General features: G+C 41.1%; 1 protein-coding gene across 1 annotated transcript in view; it reads right to left on the bottom strand.

Annotated features, from left to right (window-relative positions):
* The window catches only part of Kiaa2012 (KIAA2012 ortholog), a 119052-nt gene that overhangs the window by 11636 nt on the left and 82482 nt on the right, over positions 1-24934 (bottom strand). Inside the window, exons 15-16 of the mRNA XM_033764539.1 lie at positions 16862-16937; positions 1526-1616 (exon numbers count right to left, since the gene is read on the bottom strand). Coding sequence (XP_033620430.1) covers positions 1526-1616; positions 16862-16937 — 167 coding nt within the window. The remainder of the gene's footprint in view (positions 1-1525; positions 1617-16861; positions 16938-24934) is intronic.

Genomic DNA, 24934 nt, shown 5'->3' with positions numbered 1-24934 from the left:
GGCTGGCCTTGAACTCACAGCAGTCCTCTGCCTCAGCCTCTGCCCCCCTGAGCAATAAAATTTTTTCTTTACTTCATCTTTTTTGATGGTGGGTTGTTGTAGTACTAAGTAGTTTGAATATGTTGTGAGAAAAGCTGTCAAACATTTTTAAATGAGCTGGGTGTGTTGACACACGTCTGTAATCCCAGTTTTTTGGGAGGCTCAAATAGCTGGATTGCAAAGCTTTTTTTTTTTTTTTTTTTGAGACTGCCCTGGAACTCACTATGTAGCCCTGGCTGGTCTTGAACTCACAGCGATCCTCCTGCCTCAGCCTCCTGAGTGCTGGGATTACAGGCATGCGCCACCGTGCCCTGCTGGATTGCAAAATTCTAGGCCAGACTGGGGAATTTAATGAGGCCCTGTCCCAAAATAAAAATAAAAAGGCCTGGGTATTAGTACAATGCAAAGACCCTAGATTCAATCTCTCTTACCACAAACCAAAAACAAAACAAAAAACTATCCTTGAGCCCGTCATGGTGGCACATAACTGTAGTCCTAGCACTTAGGAGGCTGAGGTAGGATCCCAAGTTTGAGACCAGTCTTGGGGTGTGTGTGTGTGTGTGTGTGTGTGTAGTGAAACACTGTCAAAATAAAATAAGCCAAGCAAGGTGGCACATACCTGTAATCACAGCACTTGGGAGGCTAAGGCAGTAGGATCGCTGAGAATTCAAGGCTAGCCTGGGCTACATAGTGAGTTCGAGATCAACCTAAACTGCAAAGTAAGACCCTGCCTCTACACAAACTAGCAAACACAGAGGGGCTGGAGATTTAGCTCAGTGGTGATGCACCTGCCTGGCAAGTGCAAGGTCCTGAGTTTGATTCTTGGTACCAAAACAACAATCCCTCCTGCCTCCCCCCCGAAACAAATACAGAGACATTGCACCAGTACTGCAGCTGCTGGGGACTCTGGTCAAATGACCTGGCCTGACTGGCTAAACTGCTGGCCAGAGAGCCCTTAGCAAGGACAGAGAAGGTATACAAGAAGCCCTCAGTCTATGTCAGCAACCTTCAGTGGTACTCACTTTGCTTGGGGCTGAGTGCTACTGACAGGAAAAACCGGGTTGAATGGATAGACAGCCGGCTTCCTGGGCACCTCTGTGGATCTCAGATATCTGGACAATTGGAAAAAGCTGCATCCCATTGTTAAAGTTCACTCTTTACCCACTCATCTTAAGCATGTAGCTTAAGTACAGGACTCATCACAACATAATCTTCCATGAGCATTTCACTTTTATGTATTTATTTATTTTTATTTTGTTTTTTGGTACTAGGGATCAAACTCTGGACCTTGTGCTTGTGAGGCAGCAGCAGGCAGTGGCACCACTGAGCTGAATCAGTGGCTATCTTTCTTTTAATTCCAGCATTCTGCATGCTGTCAGCTGAGAATTCTCGTGTGTCTCAGAGAAAAACAGAAATTAAATTAATTACAAATGAAGAAAAGTATGAAAGTAGAGAAGTCCCTGCCATTCTGACTTTGAATACCAACATGTTTTTTACTGTGTCTGCCTCAGTGGTCTTGATGTGCTTGCCCAGGGGAGCACTGAGGGGGTCGAGGGTCACACTCCTTGGCTCTGGGTCTGTGAAAACAGTAAAGGATGCAGCGGTTACCCTGGGAGATCAGACAAAGGAAAATGTCTATCCAGGGAGTAGTCAACATCCTGCAAATTGGGCCGTGAGGTTTATGTGCCTAGGAAAGCAGGAACCATGATAGCAGAGCAAGGGATATTAACTTTAGTATCAAAATATCCTTTGGGAAAGTGATCCAAGAACTAGAAAAATCATTGGGCATGGTGGTGCAAGCCTGTAATACCAGTACTCCAGGAGGCTGAGTAAGCAGACTGCAAGAGGCCAGCCCGGGGAAACAGTGACTTTAGAGACCCTGCTTCAAAACAAAACAAAACAAAAACCAATGTAAAACAAAAGCCCCAAACGAAAACAAAACAAAGAACCCCCTGCCCCACAAAACCAGGAAAATATTCTAGCCTTTGATCAAGAATCTCATTCTTGGGTATTTATCATGAGGAAATAATTCACAAAAAGAAACAAGCTTTGCAAAAATTTATTTATTACATTACTGCTAATAACAGAAAATTAGAAACAGCTGACCAAGGAAGACTTGGGAAATAACATAGGATACATTACTCTGAAATTTAAGATTACGATTAAAAAGATAATCAATATGGAAAGTATTGATGATGTTCTGACAAGTTAAAAACATAGGCGTGTTAGGACTCAGTAAAATCTGGATGGATAAGAATCAGAAAGAAATCAGAAAGAGGAAATGACAGCTTGGGAGATTTATTTTTTCTATATTCCCAATGTGGTTATAGCATTGAAAAGCAAATCTATTTTTAAAAATGTCATGCTATGAGGAAGTCATATGTATGCCACACGACTAACCTTACAGTACCACAGTTAATCCATTTTTTCAATGTTCAATTGGCCATTGGCCCCCATCGCGGCCTCTTTGTGACTTGGGGTCCCTTCTGCCATTCCTAAACATTTATTCTATCACCTTTTCCAACCTGCAGACTCAGAAGGGGGCAAGATCTTTCATGAACAACTTCATTTTGTTTTGCATAATATGTAACATTAACGAAGGGTGGTGGCTGATTAAAATATCTTCATGACAAGAGGAATTCTGTAAGGGCTTCTTTTTAATATTAATATTTAAATTTATTAGGATGATCGTAAAAGAAATGTCTCTACAACATACACATACAGAAACATGATTTAACAGGCAGATATTCAACACTCAGATAAGCAATTGCTGAGTACCAGAATCCATATAGGTTCAGCCCAAGGTATTCTGTAATGATAACTTCTGGTTTTAAGGGCTTCTTTAACAGGGCTGGCTCAGAAAAAGCTGTCATTAAAGAATTCGCTTCTCCACGATTGCCAATTTGAGTACAGGGTGTCATAGGACCAGCAGGGGGCGATTTTGTATTGTCCAAAAGCTGAGGATCCATCTTGGTGTAATTTTACCGTTTTGCTTAAGAATTGAAACCTTGTCATTTCATAGTTGTGAACAAGAGAAGGGTGATTTACTTCCCTTAGTAAAATAACCTGATGTATAGGAAGCACTGGAACAAACTAAAGTAGAATTTTGCATAACTCACAAGTTTTAGCTGCTTTAAAAAAATCTATAAAATGTCTTAAATGTACAGAGTACAGAAAAGTACTGTAAAATCATTACCTAGGGACTTCCCATGTAGCTTTGTAAAGTTTTAACATTTTGCCATATTAGCTTCACATTTTTTCACTATAGAAATGGACATTTAGAGCCGAGTGTGGTGGTGCACACTTGTAGTCCTAGCACTTAGAAGGCAGAGGCAGAAGGTTGGCCATGAGTTTGAGGCCAGCTGGGATACATTGTGGGTTCAAGGCCAGCCTGAACAAGCTGAGACCCTGTCTCAAACAAACAAACAAACAAATGAAACATTTGGTTACAGCTTATGACTTTATCCGATCACTTACTGCTATGGTTGGATGTTTTTGTCTCCTCCAGAACCCAGGGCTGGAACTTGACCCCCACTGCCACAGTGTTAGAAGTGGGCCTGTTGGAAGGTTTTTGGGTCAGGCTGGCTCTGTCCACATGAATATACTAATGCTGCGATCAAGGGACCTGCAGGGTGGGGCTAGCTCTCTCCCCCTTCTGCCCTAGGAAGACAAGCTGTGTTCTCTCCTTTCTTCTACTTCTCCCACATGTGGATGTGGGAAGAGCACCCATACCAGAGCCAGCACCTTGCTTTTGGATTTCAGCCTCCAGGGCTGTGCGAGAATCAGTTTTTTGTTCTCTATGCATTATCTGGTCACAGGTGTCCTGTTACAGCAGCACAGAACAGATTAAGACACATAATCACCTCTACCTCTCTTTCCCTGCAGAGGATGCTAGTCCCTTAAACTTGGTATTTATCAGTCCTACATATTTTTATCTTTATCACTTATGAGCTCACCTATGTCATAGTCCATTTTGTGTTGCTTATCAGACCCTGATCCTGGGCAAAAGAGGTTTATTTTAGCATCCAGTTCTAGAAGTCTGAGAGCGTGGTCCAGCACCTTCTCAGCTTCCTGAGAGGACCTCTCAGCAGAAGGCAGGTAGGGCCCGGAACCGGCCTTACTCTGCAAGAAACCATTGTCACAGCAGCCAGCCCATTCCCTGGGAACTGCAAGGATGCCCTTGTGAGGTTGCAGTCCTCATGATCTGACTTCCTCTTAACTACCTCACTGCCTCTCAATACCATGACTGTAAGGAAACCCAGCCAAGAGAAAATCTGAGCACAATGAGAAGTCCTAATGGTTGGCGGGGAGGCATGTTCCAGAGGCTTTCACTTTCTGCCTTCTCCCCAGGGCCTGTGCCTGAGGACTTTCAGACTGTCAGAACTTCTAGTGTCACCAGCCTCAGCCCAGGGCGGGAACACACACACACACACACACACACACACACACACACACACGCACACACGGACACACCACAAGACAAATATGCAACTCGGGATGCAAACACCCAAGCACCTTGTGTGTGGGGGGACACTTTCTGAGTTTCGGATATCTAGTGAGTTGGAGTTCTAATATTTCCCTTATTTGGATTAGTTTGCTTATTTGGATTACTTGGTACCCTATATCAGTATCAATATCCCTATTTCATAAATGAAGAAAAAAGATGCCCAGATAAATTCAATGACTTAGTTGAAACCATATATCTAGGATTTGAAGTCAGGGAGTAAGACTCCGTAATCAGTGCCTGCCTGCCAATGCCTTCTTCTTACCTGTATTATTATTGTTGTTGTTATTATTATTATTTTTTGAGACAGGGTCTCACTATGTAGTTGAGACTGACCTGGAACTCACTATGTAGCCCAGGCTGGTCTCAAACTCACAGCGATCCTCCTGCCTCAGCCTCCCGAGTGCTGGGATTACAGGCGTGAGCCACCAAACCTGGCTTACCCGTATTATTTTTAAAAGAACAGGTTAAAGAGATGCCATCAAATTTAGAGAAATATATACTAGAAGCAAGGCTCCAGACCACGATTTGAAACTGTGATTCCCTGGATCACCAACATCGAAATCACCCTGGGATTTACTAAAAATTCAGTTCTCCAGCCTCTGCCCGGATTTAGTGAGTCAGAAATTTGGTGAGCAGGGCCAAGAAAGCTTTTTCCCTCTAGGTGATTCTCTGATACACACTGAAGTTGAGAACCATTGGCCTAGGAGATAAAAAAAGAACTGGAATTGTTTTCTCTCCTTGGACTTGGAGGCGAGGATTAGAGTAAAACAAGAGCACTTTCCTTGATCCTGGCTGATTGGGAGGTGGCTGATTTATCCTGCCTGGTGAACAAACATGTGTGTCATGTTCTCCCCATGTCCAAGCCTCTTGCTGGAGGTGGCATTGTCACACTGCTTACAATTAACCATGGAGATCACTATTTAATTTGCAGAAGGAAAAAATCCTGACAAGTAACCTTAAAATCTTGGGGGAAGGGACTGGGGTCCTTACCGAAAAATCTCCTTAGCATTCCTTTTTTTCCTTTCAAAGACTTGAAATCCCTTTTAAACATTAGCATTTATCATTCAGGACAGGCAAATGCCTTCTTTAACCTTCTGCAGTGATATTTTATTGCATTAGAGACCTTTATAGAACCCAGCCTGCCCTGCTTGCACGAGACAGGAAATCTGTTTTGACTGACCCAGTTGTTGAGTTTTGGCCACGTTTTTACTGCCTGAAACTTCCATTGCACTTGGCCGAGACTTTAGAGACTCCTCAGTGTCTCATTCTGCATATGTGATTGATGATAGGGAAGATCTGAAGAGCATATTTCCCTGGCTAGTGTCATTCAGCTTTGAAAATGGAGGTGACAGGAGCCTCATGTTAGGAGAGAAACACTGCTTAAAAGCTTGTCCAAACTCAGGGATCCAACTATCATAATATATTATTGTCTGATATCCAGAAACTGTGAGACGCTTTAAAATTAGCATAAAATTATTATTTTTGATTACCATGTCAATGGAAAGAAATGGTGAAAGATATAAACAGGGAAAAACCTAGTTTAGGACAAAACACAAAATTCTTATTGGTACGTGTTTCCAGTACATGATGATTACATCATGGGCAGTTGGTATGTGGACATAATGTGTCTTAATTATGCTCCTCCCTCTATCTCTTGTTGCCTTTCCCATCTGCAAAAGAGCTATCTCCCTGTTTCCTATTATTTATCTTCATTTTGCTATCTATTTATACTTTGAGTTTCTCATATCAGAGAAACTGCGCAATATTTAAGCTTGTTTTTCTGATCAGTTTCACTTAACATTATGGACTTAAGGTGAATCCATTTTTCTACAAGTGACTTGAGTTTATCCTTCCTTATGGCAGATTAGTACTCCACTGTGTAGAAATACCACATATTCTTCATCTTTTCATCTGTGGATAGACATATGGGCCCCTTCCAAGGTTTAGCTATTATGAATTGTGCTGTTATAAACATGGATATACATATATCACTGTATTATGATGATTTTAACTCTCGTGAAGATACCTACAGGGAAAGAGCTGAGTTGAATGGAATTTCTAGTTTTATCTTTTTGAGGAATCTCCATAATGATTTCTATAATCATTGTACTAGTTGATCTTCTGACCAACAATGTATGTGTTCCTTTTTCCTCGCAGTATTACCAGTATTTGTTATTTTGTTTCTTAATTGTAGCTTTTCTTTCTTTCTCTCTCTCTTTCTCTCTCTCTCTTTCTTTCTCTTTTTTTTTCTTTTTTCTTTTTTTGTTTTTTTGACACAGGGTCTTGCTATGTAGTTCAGGCTATCCTTGAACTCACTATATAGTTCAGGATGGCCTCAAACTTGTGGCAATCTTCCTGCCTCAGCCTCCTGAGTGCTGAGATTACAAGTATGCGTCACTATGCCTGGCTGATAGCCATTTTTTTCTGCAGTAAAATAAAATTGCTGTGTTGCTTTTTTTGCTTGTTTGTTTTTTGTTTTTTGGTAGCAGGGATTGAACTCAGGACCTTGCGCTTTTTAAGCAGGTACAGTGCCACTGAGCTAAATTCCTGGCCCTGCAGTGTTGTTTTAATGTGCGTTTTTGTAATGGTCAGAGATGTTGAATATTTTTTTATGTATTTATTGCCCATTTGTACATCTTCGGAGAAATGTCTACTCATTTCAGTTGTCTATTTTTTGATTAAGTCTTTTATTTTTGGGGTCTAATTGTTTGAGTTCTTAATATATTCTAGATATTAGTCCTCTGTCTCAGAAATAGCTGGCATCCCTCTGCCTTCTCTGGATTGTCTCTTCACTCTCTGATTGCTCTCTTTGCCGTGCAGAAACTTTAATTTGATATGATTACATTTGTTGATTCTTGATGTTACTTCTTGTGCAAGAGTTCTGTTCAGAAAGTCTTTGCCTATGCCTAGTTCTGTAAGAGTTTTACCTATCTTTATCTTCCAGGAGGTTGTTTCTTATTTTTTGTTTGTTTGTTTGTTTTTGGTACTGGGGATCAAACTCAGGACCTTGTGCTTGTGAGGCCAGCATGGTGCCATTGAGCTAAATCGCCAGCTTTTTTATTTTATGGTACTGGGGATTGAACTCAGGACCTTGAGCTTTCGAGGCAGGTGCCGTGCCACTGAGCTAAATCCCTGAATTTAAGTGTTTCTGTTTTAATATTTAGATCTTTGATCCACTTTAATTTTAGTTTTAGTACATAATGAGAGATATAGGTCTAAATTCAATCTTCTGTATGTGGATAGCTAGTAGTCCCAGTATCATTTACTAAAGAGGTTATCTTTCCACCAGTGTATGTTTTTTTTCTTTAAACATTCTTTAATAATTTAAAAAACAAAACATGCACAACCAAAATATTACAGGCATGTAAATCACATGTATTCTTAAATGTTCTCTTCACCTGGAAGAAAGTTTTCCTCCACCTTGGAGTTTAAACATATATGGTAAATCAGAAGCCATAGTTTGTGGATCTTTGTGAAATGAATCCTGCTTTGTACCTCTTCATAACCAATATGAATCTGTTTTTTAAAAAAGTTTTAACAGTAAAATCTTTCAAAAAAATTTTTTTTTCTTCTGAAACTTCCACCACGTAGGACAAATTTTGGTCTCTAGACTCTAGTACAGTAATAGTAGTAACTATATTAAAATGTTAATGAAAATGAAAGCCAGGTACAGAGGTGAGGAGCATGCCTATAATCCCAGCACTGGGGAGGCTGAAGCAGGGAAGATCACAGTGAGTTCAAGGCTGACCTGGGCTACACGTCCACCAGTGTATGTTTTAGGTCCTTTTGCCAAAGATCAGATAGCTGAATGTGCCTGGGCTTGTTTCTGCATCCTCTATTCTGTTCCATTAATCCATATGTCTGTTTTTGTGTCAGTACCATACTGTTTTTATTATCGCAGCCTTGTAATATAATTTGAAATCCAGGATTGTCATGACTCTTATTTTGCTCTTGTTGCCCAACTGCTTTTGCTATTCTGGGTCTCTTCTAGTTCCATATGAATGTTAGGATTGTTTTCTCTACTATTGTGAGGAATACTGTTGGTATTTTGATTGAGACTGCATTAATTATATATATCATTTTCAGAAATCTAGCCATTTTGACAATATTGATTTTGCCTATCCAGGAACAGGGGATAGATAGATTTCCATTTTCTAATGTTCTCTTCAATCTCCTTTTCAGCATACTGTAATTTCTGTTGTAGAGGTCTTTTACTTCTTTGGTTAGGTTAATTCCTAAGTATGTAATTTTTCTCAAAGGTATCACAAATGGTATTATTTTCCTAATTTCCTTCTCAGAGGGTCATTCTTGGTGTAAAGGAATCTATTGATTTTTGTTTCCTGCTATGCTAGTGAATTTGTTTACTAGTTCTAAGAGTCTTTTGGTGGAAAGTTTTTGGGTCTTATATGTAAAGAATCATGTCATCTTTGAATAAATAATGTCTAACTTCTTCCTTTTATTTCTTTCTCTTGCATGATTTCTCTGACTAAAGGTCCAAGTACTATAAGGAAGAGGAGTGGTAATAGTGGACACCCTTGTCTTATTCCTAGTTTTGGAGAAATATGATGTTGGCAGTAGTTTTATCATAAATTATGAGATTAAGATAAGATCTTTCTATACTTATTTTGTTCAGGATTTTTTTATCATGAATGGATGCTAGATTTTTGTCAAAGGCTTTTTCTGCAACTATTAAGTGATTACACGATTTTTTAACTTGCTTCATTTTTTTTTTTTTGGTAGTACTCTTTCCCTTTTGATTTTATTAAAGAGTTTGAGGAGTTAGATCTTTTCTGAAGTTCTTATAGAATTACAGTGGTGAATCTGTTGGGTTCTGGGCTTTTATAGATGATAGGCCTTTTATTACTGCCTCAATCTCATTGCCTGTTATTCAATTATTCAGAGTTTTAATAGCTTTTTGGAACAGTTTTGGTAATTCACATGTATCTAAGAATCTATCCATTTCCTTTGGATTCTCCAACTTATTGGAGTACAGGTTTTCTAAGTAGTTACTAGTAATCTTTTGAATTTCAGTGCTGTCTGTTGTGATTTCACCTTTTTCATTTCTAGTTGCATTGAGTTGGGTTTTTTTTCTTCTTTTTTGGTAAGATTGGCTAAGGGTTTCTCTATTTTGTTTAAATCATTAATTTTTAAAAAAGTATCGATTTCACTAATTTCTGCTCTGATCTTTATAATTTCCTTCCTTATACTAGCTTTGGATATGGATTGTTCTTGTTTTCCTAGGACTTTTTTTTTCTTGAGTTTATTGGTACTTTTAAATTATACAGTACAGTTACATTCATTATTGGGATCTTGTACCTTTACATGACAGGTCTTGGTTCTCATTTTTTCCCCTTACCCCAGTCCTCCCTTTACCCACTCATCTCTTCAACCTCCCCTATTTATAAATATTTTGTTTCCATTTTTTCCTTTTCTAGGACTTTGAGGTGAATCATTAGGCTATTTATTTGGTTTTGCTCTGTTTTTGTGATGTGGGCATTCACAGCTACAAACTTCCCTCTTTGGTCTGCTTTCATTGTGTTCCATAGGTTCTGGTATGCTGTGCTGGTATTGTCATTGATTTTAGGAAAAGTATACTTTCTTCCTTGATTTCTTCTGTGGCCCACTGATTATTAAAGAATATATTATTAATTTCCATGTCTTTGGATAATTTCTGTGGTTTCTTTTACTATTTATTTCTGGTTTCATTGTACTATGAATTGATAATATGCATGTAAGAATTTAAATTCTTTTATATTTACTGAATCATGCTTTATGGGCCAGTATGTGGTCTATTTTAGGGAAATTTCCATGTTCTGCTGAGAAAAAAGTGTACACTGTTGTTGTTGGGTGGAATGCTCTGTAGATATTGGTTAAGTCTATTTGTATGATGGTATGGTTCAACTCTGATATTTTAAAAAAGTTTTTTGTCTAGTTGATCTATTTGTGACAGTGTGGTATGAGATCCTTCATTTTTATGGCTTGTATCTAGATGTCTCCTCAAAGCCTCAAGTATTCATAGGTGAAGCTTTTTGTAGGTAGCTGGATTTAGGGTGTGTGAATATGGATTTCAGGTGTGTAATTGCTAAATTGGTTTAGCAAGTTCTGGATGTGGATAATTGAAGCTCCACCCTGGATGTGGTTGGCACCAATCAATAGGCTTGTGACCTGGATGGAATATAAAAAGACAGAAAGACAGCAGGCTTGCTGCTTGCTGTTGATGCCTCCTCCCTGCTCTGCCATGGACTGTTTCTCCTCTCTGATGCCCCTCTGCCATGCTACCCTACCTTGGGGTCAACCAACTATGGACTGAAACCTTTACAAACTGTGAGCCAAAATAAATGTTAGTGTAAGGTATTTTGTCATACCAACAAGAAGAGTAACTGAGGCACCCACTCTAACTAGGTTAATGTTTTTCTGATCTTTTATGTCCAGTGGTATTTAATTATTAAATTGGATTGCTAGTATCTGGTGCATATATGTTTTTTGTTTTTGTTTTTTTGGTATTGGAGATTGAACTTGGGTCCTTTTGGTGTTTATAATAATGATCTCTTCCTGTTGAATTATTTCCTTACCCAATATGCTTCTTCTGATCAGTTTTAGCTTGATGTCTTTGTCTCAAAGAAGGATAACTACTCCTGTTTTCTTTTGGTGGGGTTCTTATTGCATACAACATTGTTCTATCCTTTGATTTCCAGTCTATGAACTTCTTCTTGGATTAAATGTGTTTTTTATATGCAGCATACCATTAGGTTTTATTTTATGATTCAGTATGACAATCTATGTCTTTCGATTAGGGGAGTTGAGAACATTCACACAGAGAATTATTACTGGAAGACATTGTCTTATTCCTGTCATTACATTTTCTTTCCTGTTAATGATTCCTTTCTTTCCCTCCTCTACTTAACTGCCCCCTCATCTGATGTATTCATTATTCCATTATTCTTTCTGGCATTGTTGAGTCCATTGTCCTTTCCTAGGACACCCTTGAGAAGTTTTTGGAGTGTTGGTTTGGTGGTCATGAATTTCTTAAGGTGCTCTTTGTCATGGAAAGAAATTATTTTTCCTTTGGTTTTGAAAGATAGTTTTGCAGGATATATCAATCTCAGTTGGAAGTTGTTTTCTTTTTTGAAAAACTTCAACCTAAGTTCTCCTGGCCATTAAGGTTTATGTTGAGAAGTCTGCTGTAGTTCTAAAGGGTATACCTTTACAAATGACTTACTGTTTTCCTCTAACAGCTTTCAAGATTCTGTCCTGTGTTGGACTTCCAGGATTTTGACTATGGTGTGCTGTGAAGCGTTCTTTACCAATCATGGCTATTTGGGGTTCTATATGTCTCACTTTTTTGTATGTTAAAGTCTCTCTCTGCATTTGGAAAGTTTTCTGGTATTATTTCTTTAACCAGGTTTTTAATGCAATTTTTGTTATCTTCTGATTTTTCACTAATTACAGTTAATCTTAGTTTAGTCTTCTTTGCAACATCTAGCAGCTTTTGGATCCATTTCCCATGTTCTCTTGTTTTTAAGTGATCTCCAAATAATTGGTCTCTGACATCAGCCCTATTTTCTAGTTGTGACACTCTGTCCGCACATTGGTTAGTTCTTTGTTTTTGTTTTTGTTTTTTTTTTCTTTTGGTACCGGGGATCAAACTCAGGTCCCTGTGCATGTAAGGCAGGTGGTGGAGCCGCTGAGCTAAATCCCCAGCCCATCACACTGGTCAGTTCTGTTGCTCATACTTTCAATAGAATTTTTAATACTGTATTTCTGCTTAGTACATTTTCATGGACTCTAATTCTTTGCCTGACTGGTCATTCAAGTTTTGTATCATTTTGTTTAGCTCAGCTAGCTTTTTATTAGTATCTTCTGTAAGCTCCCTGATCTTTTTTTCTTTTTCTTTTTCTTGTACTGGGGATAGAACTTGGATCCTTGTGCTTGTGGGGCAGGCGGTGGTACCACTGAGCGAAATCCCTGGCCCTTACTGATCATTTTTGTTTATTAAATCCCTTTTCTGTTTAATGATATCATCTTTTTTTTTTTTTTTTTTTTTTAATACCAAGGATTGAACTCTGGACCTTCTGCTTGTGAGGAAGGCAGTGGCACCACTGACCTAAATCCCCGGCCCCGATGATATCATCTTTGAGCTTGCCAAACACCTTCTTGATCTATTTTTTTTCTTTTTTTTGTCTCTTTTTATCATTTCGTATAATTCATTGTTTGGCTTTTGATTTCCTCCCCATTAATGCCACATGGATCAGTTTTAGTGAGTTGTAAGTTTTTGGAGGCATTTTATTGCTTTGTTGTCTCATTTTCTCTCTTCTCTCTCTGTGTCTCTCTTGTCTGTGATTGCATCTGTCTGTCTGTCTGTCTGTCTTTATGTGTATATGCTAAAGGTTTCAAGTTGATTGTAGTGGAAAGACTTTGTTGCTAGTATGGAGATATTTTCAGTTAGTGTTTGCTTTCCAGAGATGTTCTTTGGTCATAGCTAACTATGAGCCTCTACCATAGATCCAAGTACCTCTGTTAATTTGCAGAGCGGAGGGTTCAGTGCACTGGCTCAGCACCCATTTCTGGTAATGAACTACACTATTGTTGATGTCCCAAAGACAAACTCAGTATTGGCATACAATAAAAGCCAATTAATAGCAACAACTTTGCCACCCTGGTTAAAGCAATAATATCAGCAATGATAATAGAGTCAAAGACAAACAGGTTATCGACATACTTACTACAAAAACCAATAAAGCTGCTGCTGTACCACTCTTAACAATAGAAAAAGAGATCTGTAATTATATTATAGACACAAAGACAAACCAAATATTGACATTCCGTAAATACTAAATGCAACACCATACCACCATTAACAATATAAAAGATTTCAATAATAGCATGGAGTTAACTGAATGGAGTTTAATAGTAATACTAGTAAAGATGGAGGCAGTGGGAAAGGGGAAATGAAAGAAGTAAAAATTGAAAAACAAAGCAAAGGATGATGAGAAGAAGGAAGAGAGACAGTGAGATAAAGGATCTCATTAAGAAATAAGAAAATTGATAGAATAAAGTAACAGAAAATAAAAAAATAATGAAAAGGAAGAAGAAGAAGAAGAAGAAGAAGAAGAAGAAGAAGAAGAAAGAAGAAGAAGAAGAAGAAGAAGAAGAAGAAGAAGAAGAAGAAGAAGAAGAAGAAGAAGAAGAAACAGAGACCAAAACAAAGAAAAAAGAAGAAAAAGAGAAAAAACCCTCCAACCTCCCCAAAACTAACGAAGATAAGGAGAAATGGTTAAAAAAATTCCCGTGTGTTTTTGTGGTGTAATTTCTTTCCTGGGTTTGCAGTTTGGAATCCACCAGATGTGGGGGAAAGGTAGTAGTGACTAAGACCTATTTTGTTCTACACTCAATTTTTTTGTGTGTGAATGGTGAATCCTGCCTAGGGCTGTATTCACTCCAGTTGCTTCCAGTTTGGACATCTCTCTGTGTGCCCTAGGACATGGCTTTCTCAGCCTATTTTGATAGTTTGTGGGTTTGTGAGCCCCCAACCTACTCTAGAGGCCTCTCTGTCCACATACCCCAGGCTGTGGCAACCATCCAACCTGTGGCTCATCTCTGATCACATTGGTACATGGTGAAAGCAAGAAGACCATGGAGCTCTGTGTTGGGTGTCATAGTGGGGACGAAGGGTCAAATAGTCCACAGGACTTAAAGCCAACATTTTCATCCCCAGCTCTCTCTGAAAGCCACATACAACCAACCTGACTTCTCTACTCTGTGGGCTGGACACGTGTCCTTCCAGGCCTGAGTTTAAACTTCTCAGTGGTCTACATCTAGATGTATACTCTCCATGACTATCTTTTGTGGCCACTATCCACCCAATCACTATGGTAGGGCAACCTCAGATACCCTGAACTGTAAACCTCCTTCCACAATGGCTCCTGATTATATCCTCTCAAATATTGTGGACCTTGCACTTAGTTTCTTCTCCAACTCAAGCCTGCCACATGGAAGGAATCATTTTCAGAGTAAAATCCCACACTCTTTCTGCAGCTTACAATAACTGTGGGATTTTCTTGGCCTAGTGTGGCTGGCCCAGTCCATTGTTTCTCCTTGGAGCTGCTGGTTGCTTGGGTCCACTTTCCAGACTGCTTTGTTCTTTTCTCTGCATTTTGCTCTATTTCTTTAGTTCCTCTGTAGTTTCTAGTTTTCCCGTCAGCTCTCTCTTGATTTCCAGAGATGAGATCCTCCTCTTCCTTACCTTCCTCTCCTTCCTTCTTCTTTCACTCCACCAAGTTGTTATTTTCCAGGTATCTAGATTTCAGGTCTCAGAGAGGCCATCTTTTGTTGCTAGTCTTTATTCCACTTTTTTTTTTTTTTTTGGTACTGGGGATCAAAAACTCAGGATCTTGCGCTGCTTGTGAGGCTGGCATGGTGCCACTGAGCTAAATCCCTGGCCCCTACTCCACCATTTTTAATCCTCCAAAATCTGAGTTTGCACATTTGTCTCCATTGTGCTTTTATGGTGTCCTTCACCCAGAGGGCTCCAGAGAAGACAGCCAAGGTGTCATTTCATAGTTTGGTAAGTGGGTGTATATTTATCCTTTGTGATATTAATGTTGAAATTCATATCCACTGAAGGACCGATTTTCATGGATGATTTCATTTGTTCCCCATGAACCTAATGAGGTTGAGTGTTGTGTAAAGAAGACTCAGAAGCCTAGAGGGTTAAGGTGGAGACTAACTCCATAGCCTGTGCTCTCACCCCAGCAGTTTAGACCTGCAGCTGTGAGCCTGTATAAACACCTTTATGTGAGTTAGAAAAGGGGTCAAACAGGCTAAGGAGCCTCACCAGGGTGGAAGCCGCCCTGCTGAGGTGCAGAGCACTGGCAGCAGAGTGAAGGCTAGGTTTCTGCCTTACATACTCCCTCTGGTGGACACCTTTGCACAGCGACAGTGAGCACGTTCCCCTGCCAGAAGCTGAGAACAGAGGCAACTCTGCTGTTTGGGCCTGGCTATTTGCAGCATCAGACCACACACCCAGGTGCCCCAGGCCTAGTCCTCTGCCACAAAGCCCAGTGGTTCTGGAAATAATATTCCATAAAACCACCACCATCAAGCACACAGTCAACTTTGGAGCAAGCCACCATCATGAAGCTTTTGCCTTGCAAGGCTGTGGGTGACAGGGGCTGGGTCTGTAAGTATGAGGGGCCCCTTTCTGTGAGAATATCATCCCTCCAGGCAGGGAATCATAGTCCCTCATCTGCATATTCAAGCCTGCTGTTTTAAAACAGGTGGAACAGAGAGGTGATGGCACCTGGGGAGCCTTGTCATAATGCCCTTCACCTTCTCACATCAAACCTGTGTCAGAAAAGGGATCTTTCAATAACCCAAGGGCATAAAGTGTGTTATTATCATTTGCTTGAGAGGCACTAAGGATGCAGCCCTGCTGGGGCTGTATTCTGAATTCTAACCCATATCTTGAGGAGAAATGGAAGGGCTGTTCCCCTTGGTCATTTTATTTTGCGTGTGTGTGTGTGTGTGTGTGTGTGTGTGTGTGTGTGTGGTTCGAGAGAGGGTCTCATTATATAGTTCAGGCTGGCCTCAAACTCATGGCAATCCTACTGCCTCAACTGCCTGAGTGCTGGGATGACAGGTATGTGCCACCACACCCACCTGTGCATCTTTTAACAGCTCCAAGTCCATTCCACAATTATAGGGACAAGATTAGGGAACCCAGGCCTGAGGTCTTTACCTTGGCTACTGTCTTCATCATTTTCTCCAGAAGCTTCTTCTGGATCTTCATGAGAGTCTAGTTCCTCTCCACTTTCCTGTTGGGTTAACCACAAAGAGCACATAAGACAAAAACAAATGCAAACACCTCTGTGGACCATGCCCTTTGGTAAAAGGCAATCCAGCTTTTTTAGTTGTTTCTTTTCTTTCTGCACTGCTGGAAATAGAACCCAGAGTTTGAGCATGCTAAGCAAGTGCTCTCTCCCTTAAAATACACCTCCAGCTTCTTTCTTCATCTTCTTTGTCAATTCTCTTACCTTCATGTCCAGGAGACATTACCAGTGTGGTATTCTGAAAGCCAGGCAGGCTGGGGAGTGGTGCTGAGCACTGCGAGTCCAGTCATGCTTAGGGTCTGGTCCTGTTATCTCATTATATAGTTCAGGCTGGCCTCAAACTCATGGCAATCCTACTGCCTCAACTGCCTGAGTGCTGGGATGACAGGTATGTGCCACCACACCCACCTGCACATCTTTTAACAGCTCCAAGTCCATTCCACAATTATAGGGACAAGATTAGGGAACCCAGGCCTGAGGTCTTTACCTTGGCTACTGTCTTCATCATTTTCTCCAGAAGCTTCTTCTGGATCTTCATGAGAGTCTAGTTCCTCTCCACTTTCCTGTTGGGTTAACCACAAAGAGCACATAAGACAAAAACAAATGCAAACACCTCTGTGGACCATGCCCTTTGGTAAAAGGCAATCCAGCTTTTTTAGTTGTTTCTTTTCTTTCTGCACTGCTGGAAATAGAACCCAGAGTTTGAGCATGCTAAGCAAGTGCTCTCTCCCTTAAAATACACCTCCAGCTTCTTTCTTCATCTTCTTTGTCAATTCTCTTACCTTCATGTCCAGGAGACATTACCAGTGTGGTATTCTGAAAGCCAGGCAGGCTGGGGAGTGGTGCTGAGCACTGCGAGTCCAGTCATGCTTAGGGTCTGGTCCTGTTCATCTGAGCGGTGCACCGTGTGAGCGTGTGTAGGAGTTCGTTACAGAAAGGGGGATGAATGTCATGGGCCAAGGCCACTGGCAAAAAGAGGCAGGGCACCTCCAGGGACTTAGCACACAACAGGTATGTCCAAAGCAGAGACAGAAGCAGGGTGGGAAGTGGTCAGACCTCCAAGGCCTAAAGACAGGCGAAGGATCTTGTCCTTTATCTTGAGAATAAATGGAAATCACTGAGCATGTGAAGCATGGGAGCCAAAGGATCAGCCTGGCCTTTTGAGAAATTCTCAGGATTACTACATTGGATTTCTTATTACATTTGATCCTGTCTTCCTTCTTTCTCTGAGTCACATGCAGTATTTGCAGTCTCACCAACCGTACATCTCTCTGTAGATGGTTCTCAACCCTGGCAGCACATTAGAATTGTTTAAAGAATTTTTAAAAATATGATTCCCAGGACTTAACCCCAAACAATACAATCAGCCTCTCTGTTCTGTGGAGTGTTTAGGCTTCTAGAGTGATTCCAGCATGCAGGTGGGAGTGGGAATCACAACTCTTCTCTAGTGGTCAAAAGGGAAGCTCTTTAGTAGCCAAAGAAATGTGGCAGATGGAGTTGGTGACCCAAGTAAAGCCTGTCAGGACCCCACTGCCTGATGAGGTGGCTCCAGGCCTTTTCCAGTTGGATCCCGTCCCAGCCACAGCTTCATTTCAGTGACAGAGCTGGAACGCGCTATGCAGACGCTGGAAGTCTCTTAGTTTTCTTACACCTTTTAGTGACAATCAATTTCCCACTCTCTTATCAAATACCAACCTCTTTGGGAAGAGACAATTACTCACCTGCTAATTTGGCATTCTTTTAAAATTCCCCACTGAGTTTCCTCACTTGCTAGCTTTTTACCCTGTGTGTTTCTCACTTGTGAAAAAGCTAAAGTAGGTAAATAATTTTCTTTGTTTTGGGTTTCTTATTTTCGAGACAAGGCAGATTTGGCCTGGCACAGTGAATAAAATCCATCCCTAAATAAATGAAAGTTTTTTAATGGTATCACAGGAAAATCCTGCCTTAGTTATAGTAAACTAAGTTAGAAGACTAGAAAAGAGATACAAATGTTTTGAAGATCTCTGTCTTTTTAATCTCTGGCTTTTAATCTAACAGAAAGTAGGATCAAAATTGAGAAACATTCTTTCTCTAGGGAAGAATTGCAAAGTCAAGGAGGATAAAACTTCATCTCAACAAATTGCAGGTGTGAGTCATGGGAGATGAGGAGTATTCTCATTTCACAGATGGGGAGATGGAGGCAGAGAAAGTTGAGAATTTGGAAAGACTCTTCAGGTGAATCCATGATAGGAAAAGAAAGTGTTAATTTGAATTTCTTTCCATTCAGTTGCATGCTGTTTAAAAGTTTATAAAAAGAGCTATCATTTTAAAGATATAGAAACACATATATGAAATAAGGTCTGCAAGTGCCAGGTCCTGAGTTCAATCTCCGATGCCATCCAAAAAAAAAAAGAAAAAAGAAAAGAGGTCATTCATTGATTGCGGTAAATTAGAATTAACCTAAATGTTCCATAAACTGGAAACCAGTCAGATCAGTGGTGGTCACCCATACAATGGAATATCATGTAACCATTAGCAAGAGCAAGGTATCTCTTCACTAATTAATATAGAATTCCAAGAAATAGTATATAAAAAAGACTAAGGAATGCATATAATGTGCTAAAATTGCAAACAGTTTCCACCTTCTATTTATATGTCTGTATTTGCTTATGTATGAATTACACATTAAAATTAGTACTTAGTAGGGCCAGGGATTTGGCTCAGTGTTTCCACTGCCTGCCTCACAATTGCAAGGACCTGAGTTCTATCCCCAGTACCCCCCCAAAAAAAATTAGTACTTAGTACTAATTAGAAATTAGTATTAGTAGCTATGGGAAGAGAGCTCAGCAGCCGGGAGACACACTATCTTACATTTTTCAAAAACCTTCTGAGCATATTTCAAATTTCAAATTTGAATTAAAAACTAAAGCCAAATAAAATGCTACCTGGTCTTTTAAAAAGTTACAAATGCAGTTGCTAAACTGAGTGATTGGAACATAGGTAATATAATCCTATCTGAAATGCTGGGGGCCAGAAGTGTTTTGGATTTTAGGTTTTAAACAATTTAGAATATTTTCATATACATAAAGGGATCTTGGGGATGGGACTCAAGTCTAAATGCAAATTTTATTTATGTTTCAGACAGACCTGAAACACATAGCCTGCAGATAATCTTATATAATATTTAGTGCATTTTTATTATGATGCATCAAATGTGTCGGGGTGGATTTTTTTTTTTTTTTTTTTTTTTTTTTGATACTGGGGATCGAATTCAGGACCTCGTGCTTGCAAGGAAGGCGGTAGCTCCACTGAGCTAAATCCCCAGCCTTCCACTGTGGAATCTTGTTGGTGCTCAGAAAGCTTCAGATTTTGGTGCATTTCAGATTTCAGGTTTTCAGGTTATGAATGCTCATCCTGTAGTAGTTGGTGAGTGAGCAAAACAAACTCAGAGGCTGCAAATTCAAATTCCAGTTCTACTACTCCGGGAAAGTCATCTGTTTTTCCTGTTCATTTAGCTGAAGAACATTTATTGAGTGTCTGCTTGTACCAGGTGCTGTGTTAGGCACTGGGAAGCTCACTTGTGAGGAAACAACAAGGAGCCTCACAGGTGCAAAGAAGTGTGGTAAATACCATGACAGAGAATGATGGTTTTTGTAGGAGCTCCTGGAAGCGAAGCTAAATTAGGCTGGGCAGGTTGGTCTGCAGGGGAACTGGTGCTGAGTCTTGCAGGGAAGGGAAGGTAGGACCATTCCATGTGGACGCAGTGTGCATGCCGCTGAGGAGAGTCTTGTGTGGCTGCAGTGGGGGACGGTACAAATCAGACACAGGCTGGACCTGCAAGTTGCAGTTTGGAGTTTTAGAAAATTTGCATTTGTTACATTTTTCAATTTGTAAAAGAAACGTAGCTTTGATGGCAGGGATTTAACTGAAAGGCCAGTGGGGGACATGGAAGGAAGCTGTACTGAGTTTTGTTGTTGTTGTTGTTTTTCCTGGTACCGGAGATTGAACTCAGGACCCAGCCCCTGAACTATATTTAGGAAGAACAGTGGTGGCATCACGGACTTGTAGGCCTAACTGGGGAGGGAGGAAGTTAACAAGCACTTATAAACATGAACAATGGACTCTGCCTTATGAGTTGAGTCCTTTACAAATGTGAACATTCTTTGAAAACTATTATTTCATGGAATTCTCACCTCACCATTAAGAGGCAGATGTGAGATCTTAGAATTATCATCTTCATTTTACAAAGAGGAAATGGTCCTCAAGTATTCCCAAATCACTCAATGTCAGAAAGGACCCGGGGCTTCCCCTTCCCAACCACTGTATTGGACTGATACCCTAATATTGATCATATTCCACTTATCCCTGGGCTTCATCTTCCTCCTTCTCCTCTTCTCCCCCATTTTTCTTCTTCCTCTTTTTTTTGAAATGTAAGACTCACAGTTCTGAGTATTGTACCTGGCAATATTACCCAAGTGTTGTAGAATCTTGAGTCCTGAAACTAGCTTGTGATCTCTGCACATTTCCTGCCAAGTGATTAACGAAGCATTCTGGAATGACGCTGGAGGCCAGAACTTATCTCTTAAGGCAGCCTGCTCCATCTTGGGCAGCATTTTAATTCAAACATTATTTTCCTATTCCTTTCTTTCACTGAAATTCATGCTATTCCTTCCCAATGTGATGGCAGTATTCAGTGGCAGTGGCATTCACCCTCAGTGTGATGTACTACACCTGCCTGCATGAGTAAAGCTGGAATCAGCCTCCACGGGTGGGGGCTGCTCTCGCCCTGGGCATGGTTGGCTCTGGGCTCTAGTTCAGGTGGGTCCCTCTACCTTGCGCTGGAGGGCTCCATGTGCTACCTGTATCTGCCATGGCTATGAGGCAGATGCTGAATTTTCATCCTTCAAATCTTCTGGGCACAGCATACATAGCTTTCATGTCAATACAATGCATAATATATTCGATTTTGTATGTAGCATTATTAGGCATTATTGCTATTTTCTGTCCTACTACCATGACTTAACCTTGATAATTTAAAGCTGTATCCTAATACATTGGGAAAAGAAAAACTGTATCCTAATACATTCACCAGTTCATTACCATTTCTTCTTGAAAAGCAGAATAGAGTTTCTAAAACCATGTTTCAATTTTTACAGGAACTCACATGTTTTCTGAACCAATCATATTTCCCCAAATCTAAGACTGCTAGACAATCTAGATGAAAATGGGCTAGTAAGTTGTCACTGGTGTTGTAAAGAGGTTTTTGACTATGAGGAGGATTCCACATCTGATAACCGAGGAATGAACACATCTCTCCCACCTGGAGCTGCCTCTGCCTTGTTAGCATCCTTTTCATTGTTTATCTCTCTGTACTGCAGGCTCCTTGGAAGGTCAAGGAGAGGATTCATCTCCACAGCCTCAGTGCCCAGCACAGTGTCTCCCAGCACAGTGTCTCATATACATAGTGGGCTCACTATAGGTTGGCCAAAGGAACCAAGTGATCCCTGGAGGAGAAAGCTTCATATTAAGGCCACAGCACTCAGATGGGAGAGAGCAGCACAGCTCTGTAGGCTCAGAAAATCTTCCTGCCACTGGATGCATGCACAAGGGTAGAATTCTCTAGGAGAATTCTGGGTGCTTGGTTATCATGGTAGGTAGTGCTTTTGGCTGGACAGGGCTCAGTTGGGATCTGCGGTGAAGCTTTATAGCAGGTGCTGAGAGCAAGGGCCCTGGAGCTGGGTGCCTGCCTGGGAATCTCTGTCTGCCATTTGTCAACTGCATGGCATGCTTCAAGTTACTTCACCTCTCAGTGCCTTTGTTTTCTCATTTGTAAAAGAAGCGCCTACTTCTTAGATCCAGTTTGGGAATTAAAAGAGTTTGTGCATATGAAACTCAGAACAGAGCCTGACACCTAATAAGTGCTGAGAAATACAAGCAATTGTGATGATTTGCATTTCTTTCCATTTCCTTGGGGGGTCTCCACCTTTCTTACCCCCTACCGTCATTCTCTGCAATGTGCAATGTGCTTCCTATGTGCACCAGGCAAAAACGGATGAAAAGCCCATGGACAGGCAGGAGATCCACGAGTGGAAATGGGTAGAATGAGCTGGTTTCCACACCACTCCAGACAGGAGGACAGGCTGCATGCTTTCCTCTGCTGGAATTCACCGCACTTGTCTGTATAGCCCTGATACTGGCTCTCTACAGGCAACCCCTAAGAACCCAGGTTTCCCCTGGGCAGCAGGGAGCAGGCCTGTGAGGGAGAGGGGTTCACTCTGAACATCGGAGAGAAGGTGGGGTCATGCGGCAAGGCCTGGCCTGGGAATCAGACCACTGAGGATGCTCTGGGGGTCCCAAGAGTCAGGCTGAGTCACCATTGTGTGGGACTAGAGGAGGATGGACTGGAAAGTGGGCTTTAAGGGTGACAGCACTTTTCCTTCTCTAATGCTATGCCAAAGTTGCTGAACACAGAAGTGTAACATACAAGCATTGTGAGCATTATATATACAAAAAATTATCATAAAATTCCCCATTCTGAATTCTGCGGTTCCTAGATACTACATACATCAACAGTCTTGTCTCATTTCCTTCCCACTGATTAATTTTTAACATGCTATGGATTTTGCCCATTTGTTATGTTCAGTGTCTGTGGTCTGCACTATCTTGGAGAAGGGCAGGAAACTTGGTCTGTGGGTTTGGTTTTGTTTTTTTGTGCTGGGGATCAAACCCAGGGTGTAATAGATGCCAGGCAAGTGCTCTCTGTCACCAAGCTACATCTCCTGTCCACCTTGGTCTGTTTTGCTCATGAGTCTATCCCAGATGCTCGGAAAGTGCCAGACACACAGTAGGTAGCGGACGCTCGAATTAAGTAGCGATGATGATGGTGTCACATCACAGGAAGTATCAACCATAATTCTTTAAGCCCTAAGGGAAGAACTAAACTGTTATTAAGAATAAAAAAAGAGAGCTGGGGATTTAGCGCAGTGGCCCAAGGTTCTGAATTCAATCCCTGGTACCAAAAGAAAAAAAAAAAAAGAAAAAAGCTGGGAATGGTGGTGTATGTTTGTTACCCTAGCACTCTGCAGGCTGAAGCAGGAGGATTGCAAATTTGAGCCCAACCTGGGCAACTCAGTAAGACCCTGTCTCAAAATAAAAAATGAAAAAGGTCTGGGGAGGGCCGGGATTTAGCTCAGTGGTTCTACTGCCTGCCTCGCAAGCGCAAAGACCTGAGTTCGATCCCCGGTACCAAAAACAAAACACAGCAAACAAACAAACAAACAAAAGGTCTGGGGATATAACTCATTGTGAAAGGTAGTACTGAAAAAATAATAAAGATATTTTCATTATTATAAGTAACAGTGTGACAATAGATTTTGAATTCTTGAGGTAGCAAACAGCTTCTGTGCTGCCCAGAATTATTCTCCCTCCTGTCATCATTCTCAGCCCGTTCTCAGGTTGGCATTTCAGCCGGACACGTGACCCATATCACTCCATACTTAGTCTGGAATGATCTGGGAAAGTGAAACCAGTGCACATTTTGCCATCACTAGGCAGAGCCCACCCAGTAGAAAGCCTGGAAAAACAGGATCTGGTCTTGGAGACAGATTTCAGGCCAACCCATGATTTTTTATTTCCAGGACTGAGGACTGAACTTAGGGTTGCTCTATCACTGAGCTATACCCCCAGCGTACTCCCCCGTTTTGTTTTTTTTTTTTAATTTTGAGGCAGGAGTCTCAATAAGTTGCCCAGTTTGGACTCAAGCTTGTAATCCTCCTGTCTCAGCTTCCCAGAGTGCTGGACTCATAGGTGTACGCCACCATGCTGGTTACATGCATGCCTCTTAATCAAAGCCCCATATTACAGAACTGGGCTTCAGGTGTCCTAGAGAAGGTGAAACTGCAGACCCTGGCTTAGCTGAGATTAGGAGGGTGACTCTCATGGGCCCCAGAGTCACAGTTAGTACCTACAACAGTAGATAGGGCCCTCGTCACGACCTCTGCAAACTCTTTGTCCTCTTCTTCACAGTGTTCACCTTTCTGAGCCCCTTCTTATCAGGGATGGTGTGCTCTATGGTAGTGAGAAGGAGCTGAAGTCGTTCTAAGTCAGGCCTGGCTCTGGTCCTGGTCAGTTTCTTTCACTCCCTGGTCATTTATTTCCAGTTTAATGAGCTCTGAGAAGGGAGAGAGATGGGAAAGGACAGGGCCCTAAACCAAAGGCTGTGGGATGAAAGGTAGGCTGTTCAAGTAGCATTGAGTGTGATCTCCTGTGTGCCAGGGGCTGTTTAGATGCTGGGGTGGGAGGACAGATGGCACAGGTAGACTCACATCCTTGGTACCTTTAACCAGAAATGAAGCTGAGCTTAGGAGATCAAAGGGCTCTTAGAGAACAGAAAACAAAGCCAGATATCCAGAACAGAATCTGCTGTTGACTTCTAAATAGTTAACTCAAGAACAGTCTTCTCCAAGCGGGATCATCAACTCTACCAAGTTACAGTGGTAAAACAGTAGCAGTTATGTTAGATACTGGTGAGATAAAATGAATTCTGTTTGCCGTTTTTATGAGGTGGTTCAAAGTTACCCTT

This window comes from Fukomys damarensis, unplaced genomic scaffold, assembly GCF_012274545.1.
Source record: "Fukomys damarensis isolate Sample0158 unplaced genomic scaffold, DMR_v1.0_HiC HiC_scaffold_16, whole genome shotgun sequence".
Lineage (NCBI taxonomy): Eukaryota > Metazoa > Chordata > Mammalia > Rodentia > Bathyergidae > Fukomys > Fukomys damarensis.
The sequence above is the reverse complement of the archived record's forward strand: the minus strand, read 5'-3'. Positions and strand labels throughout refer to the sequence as shown.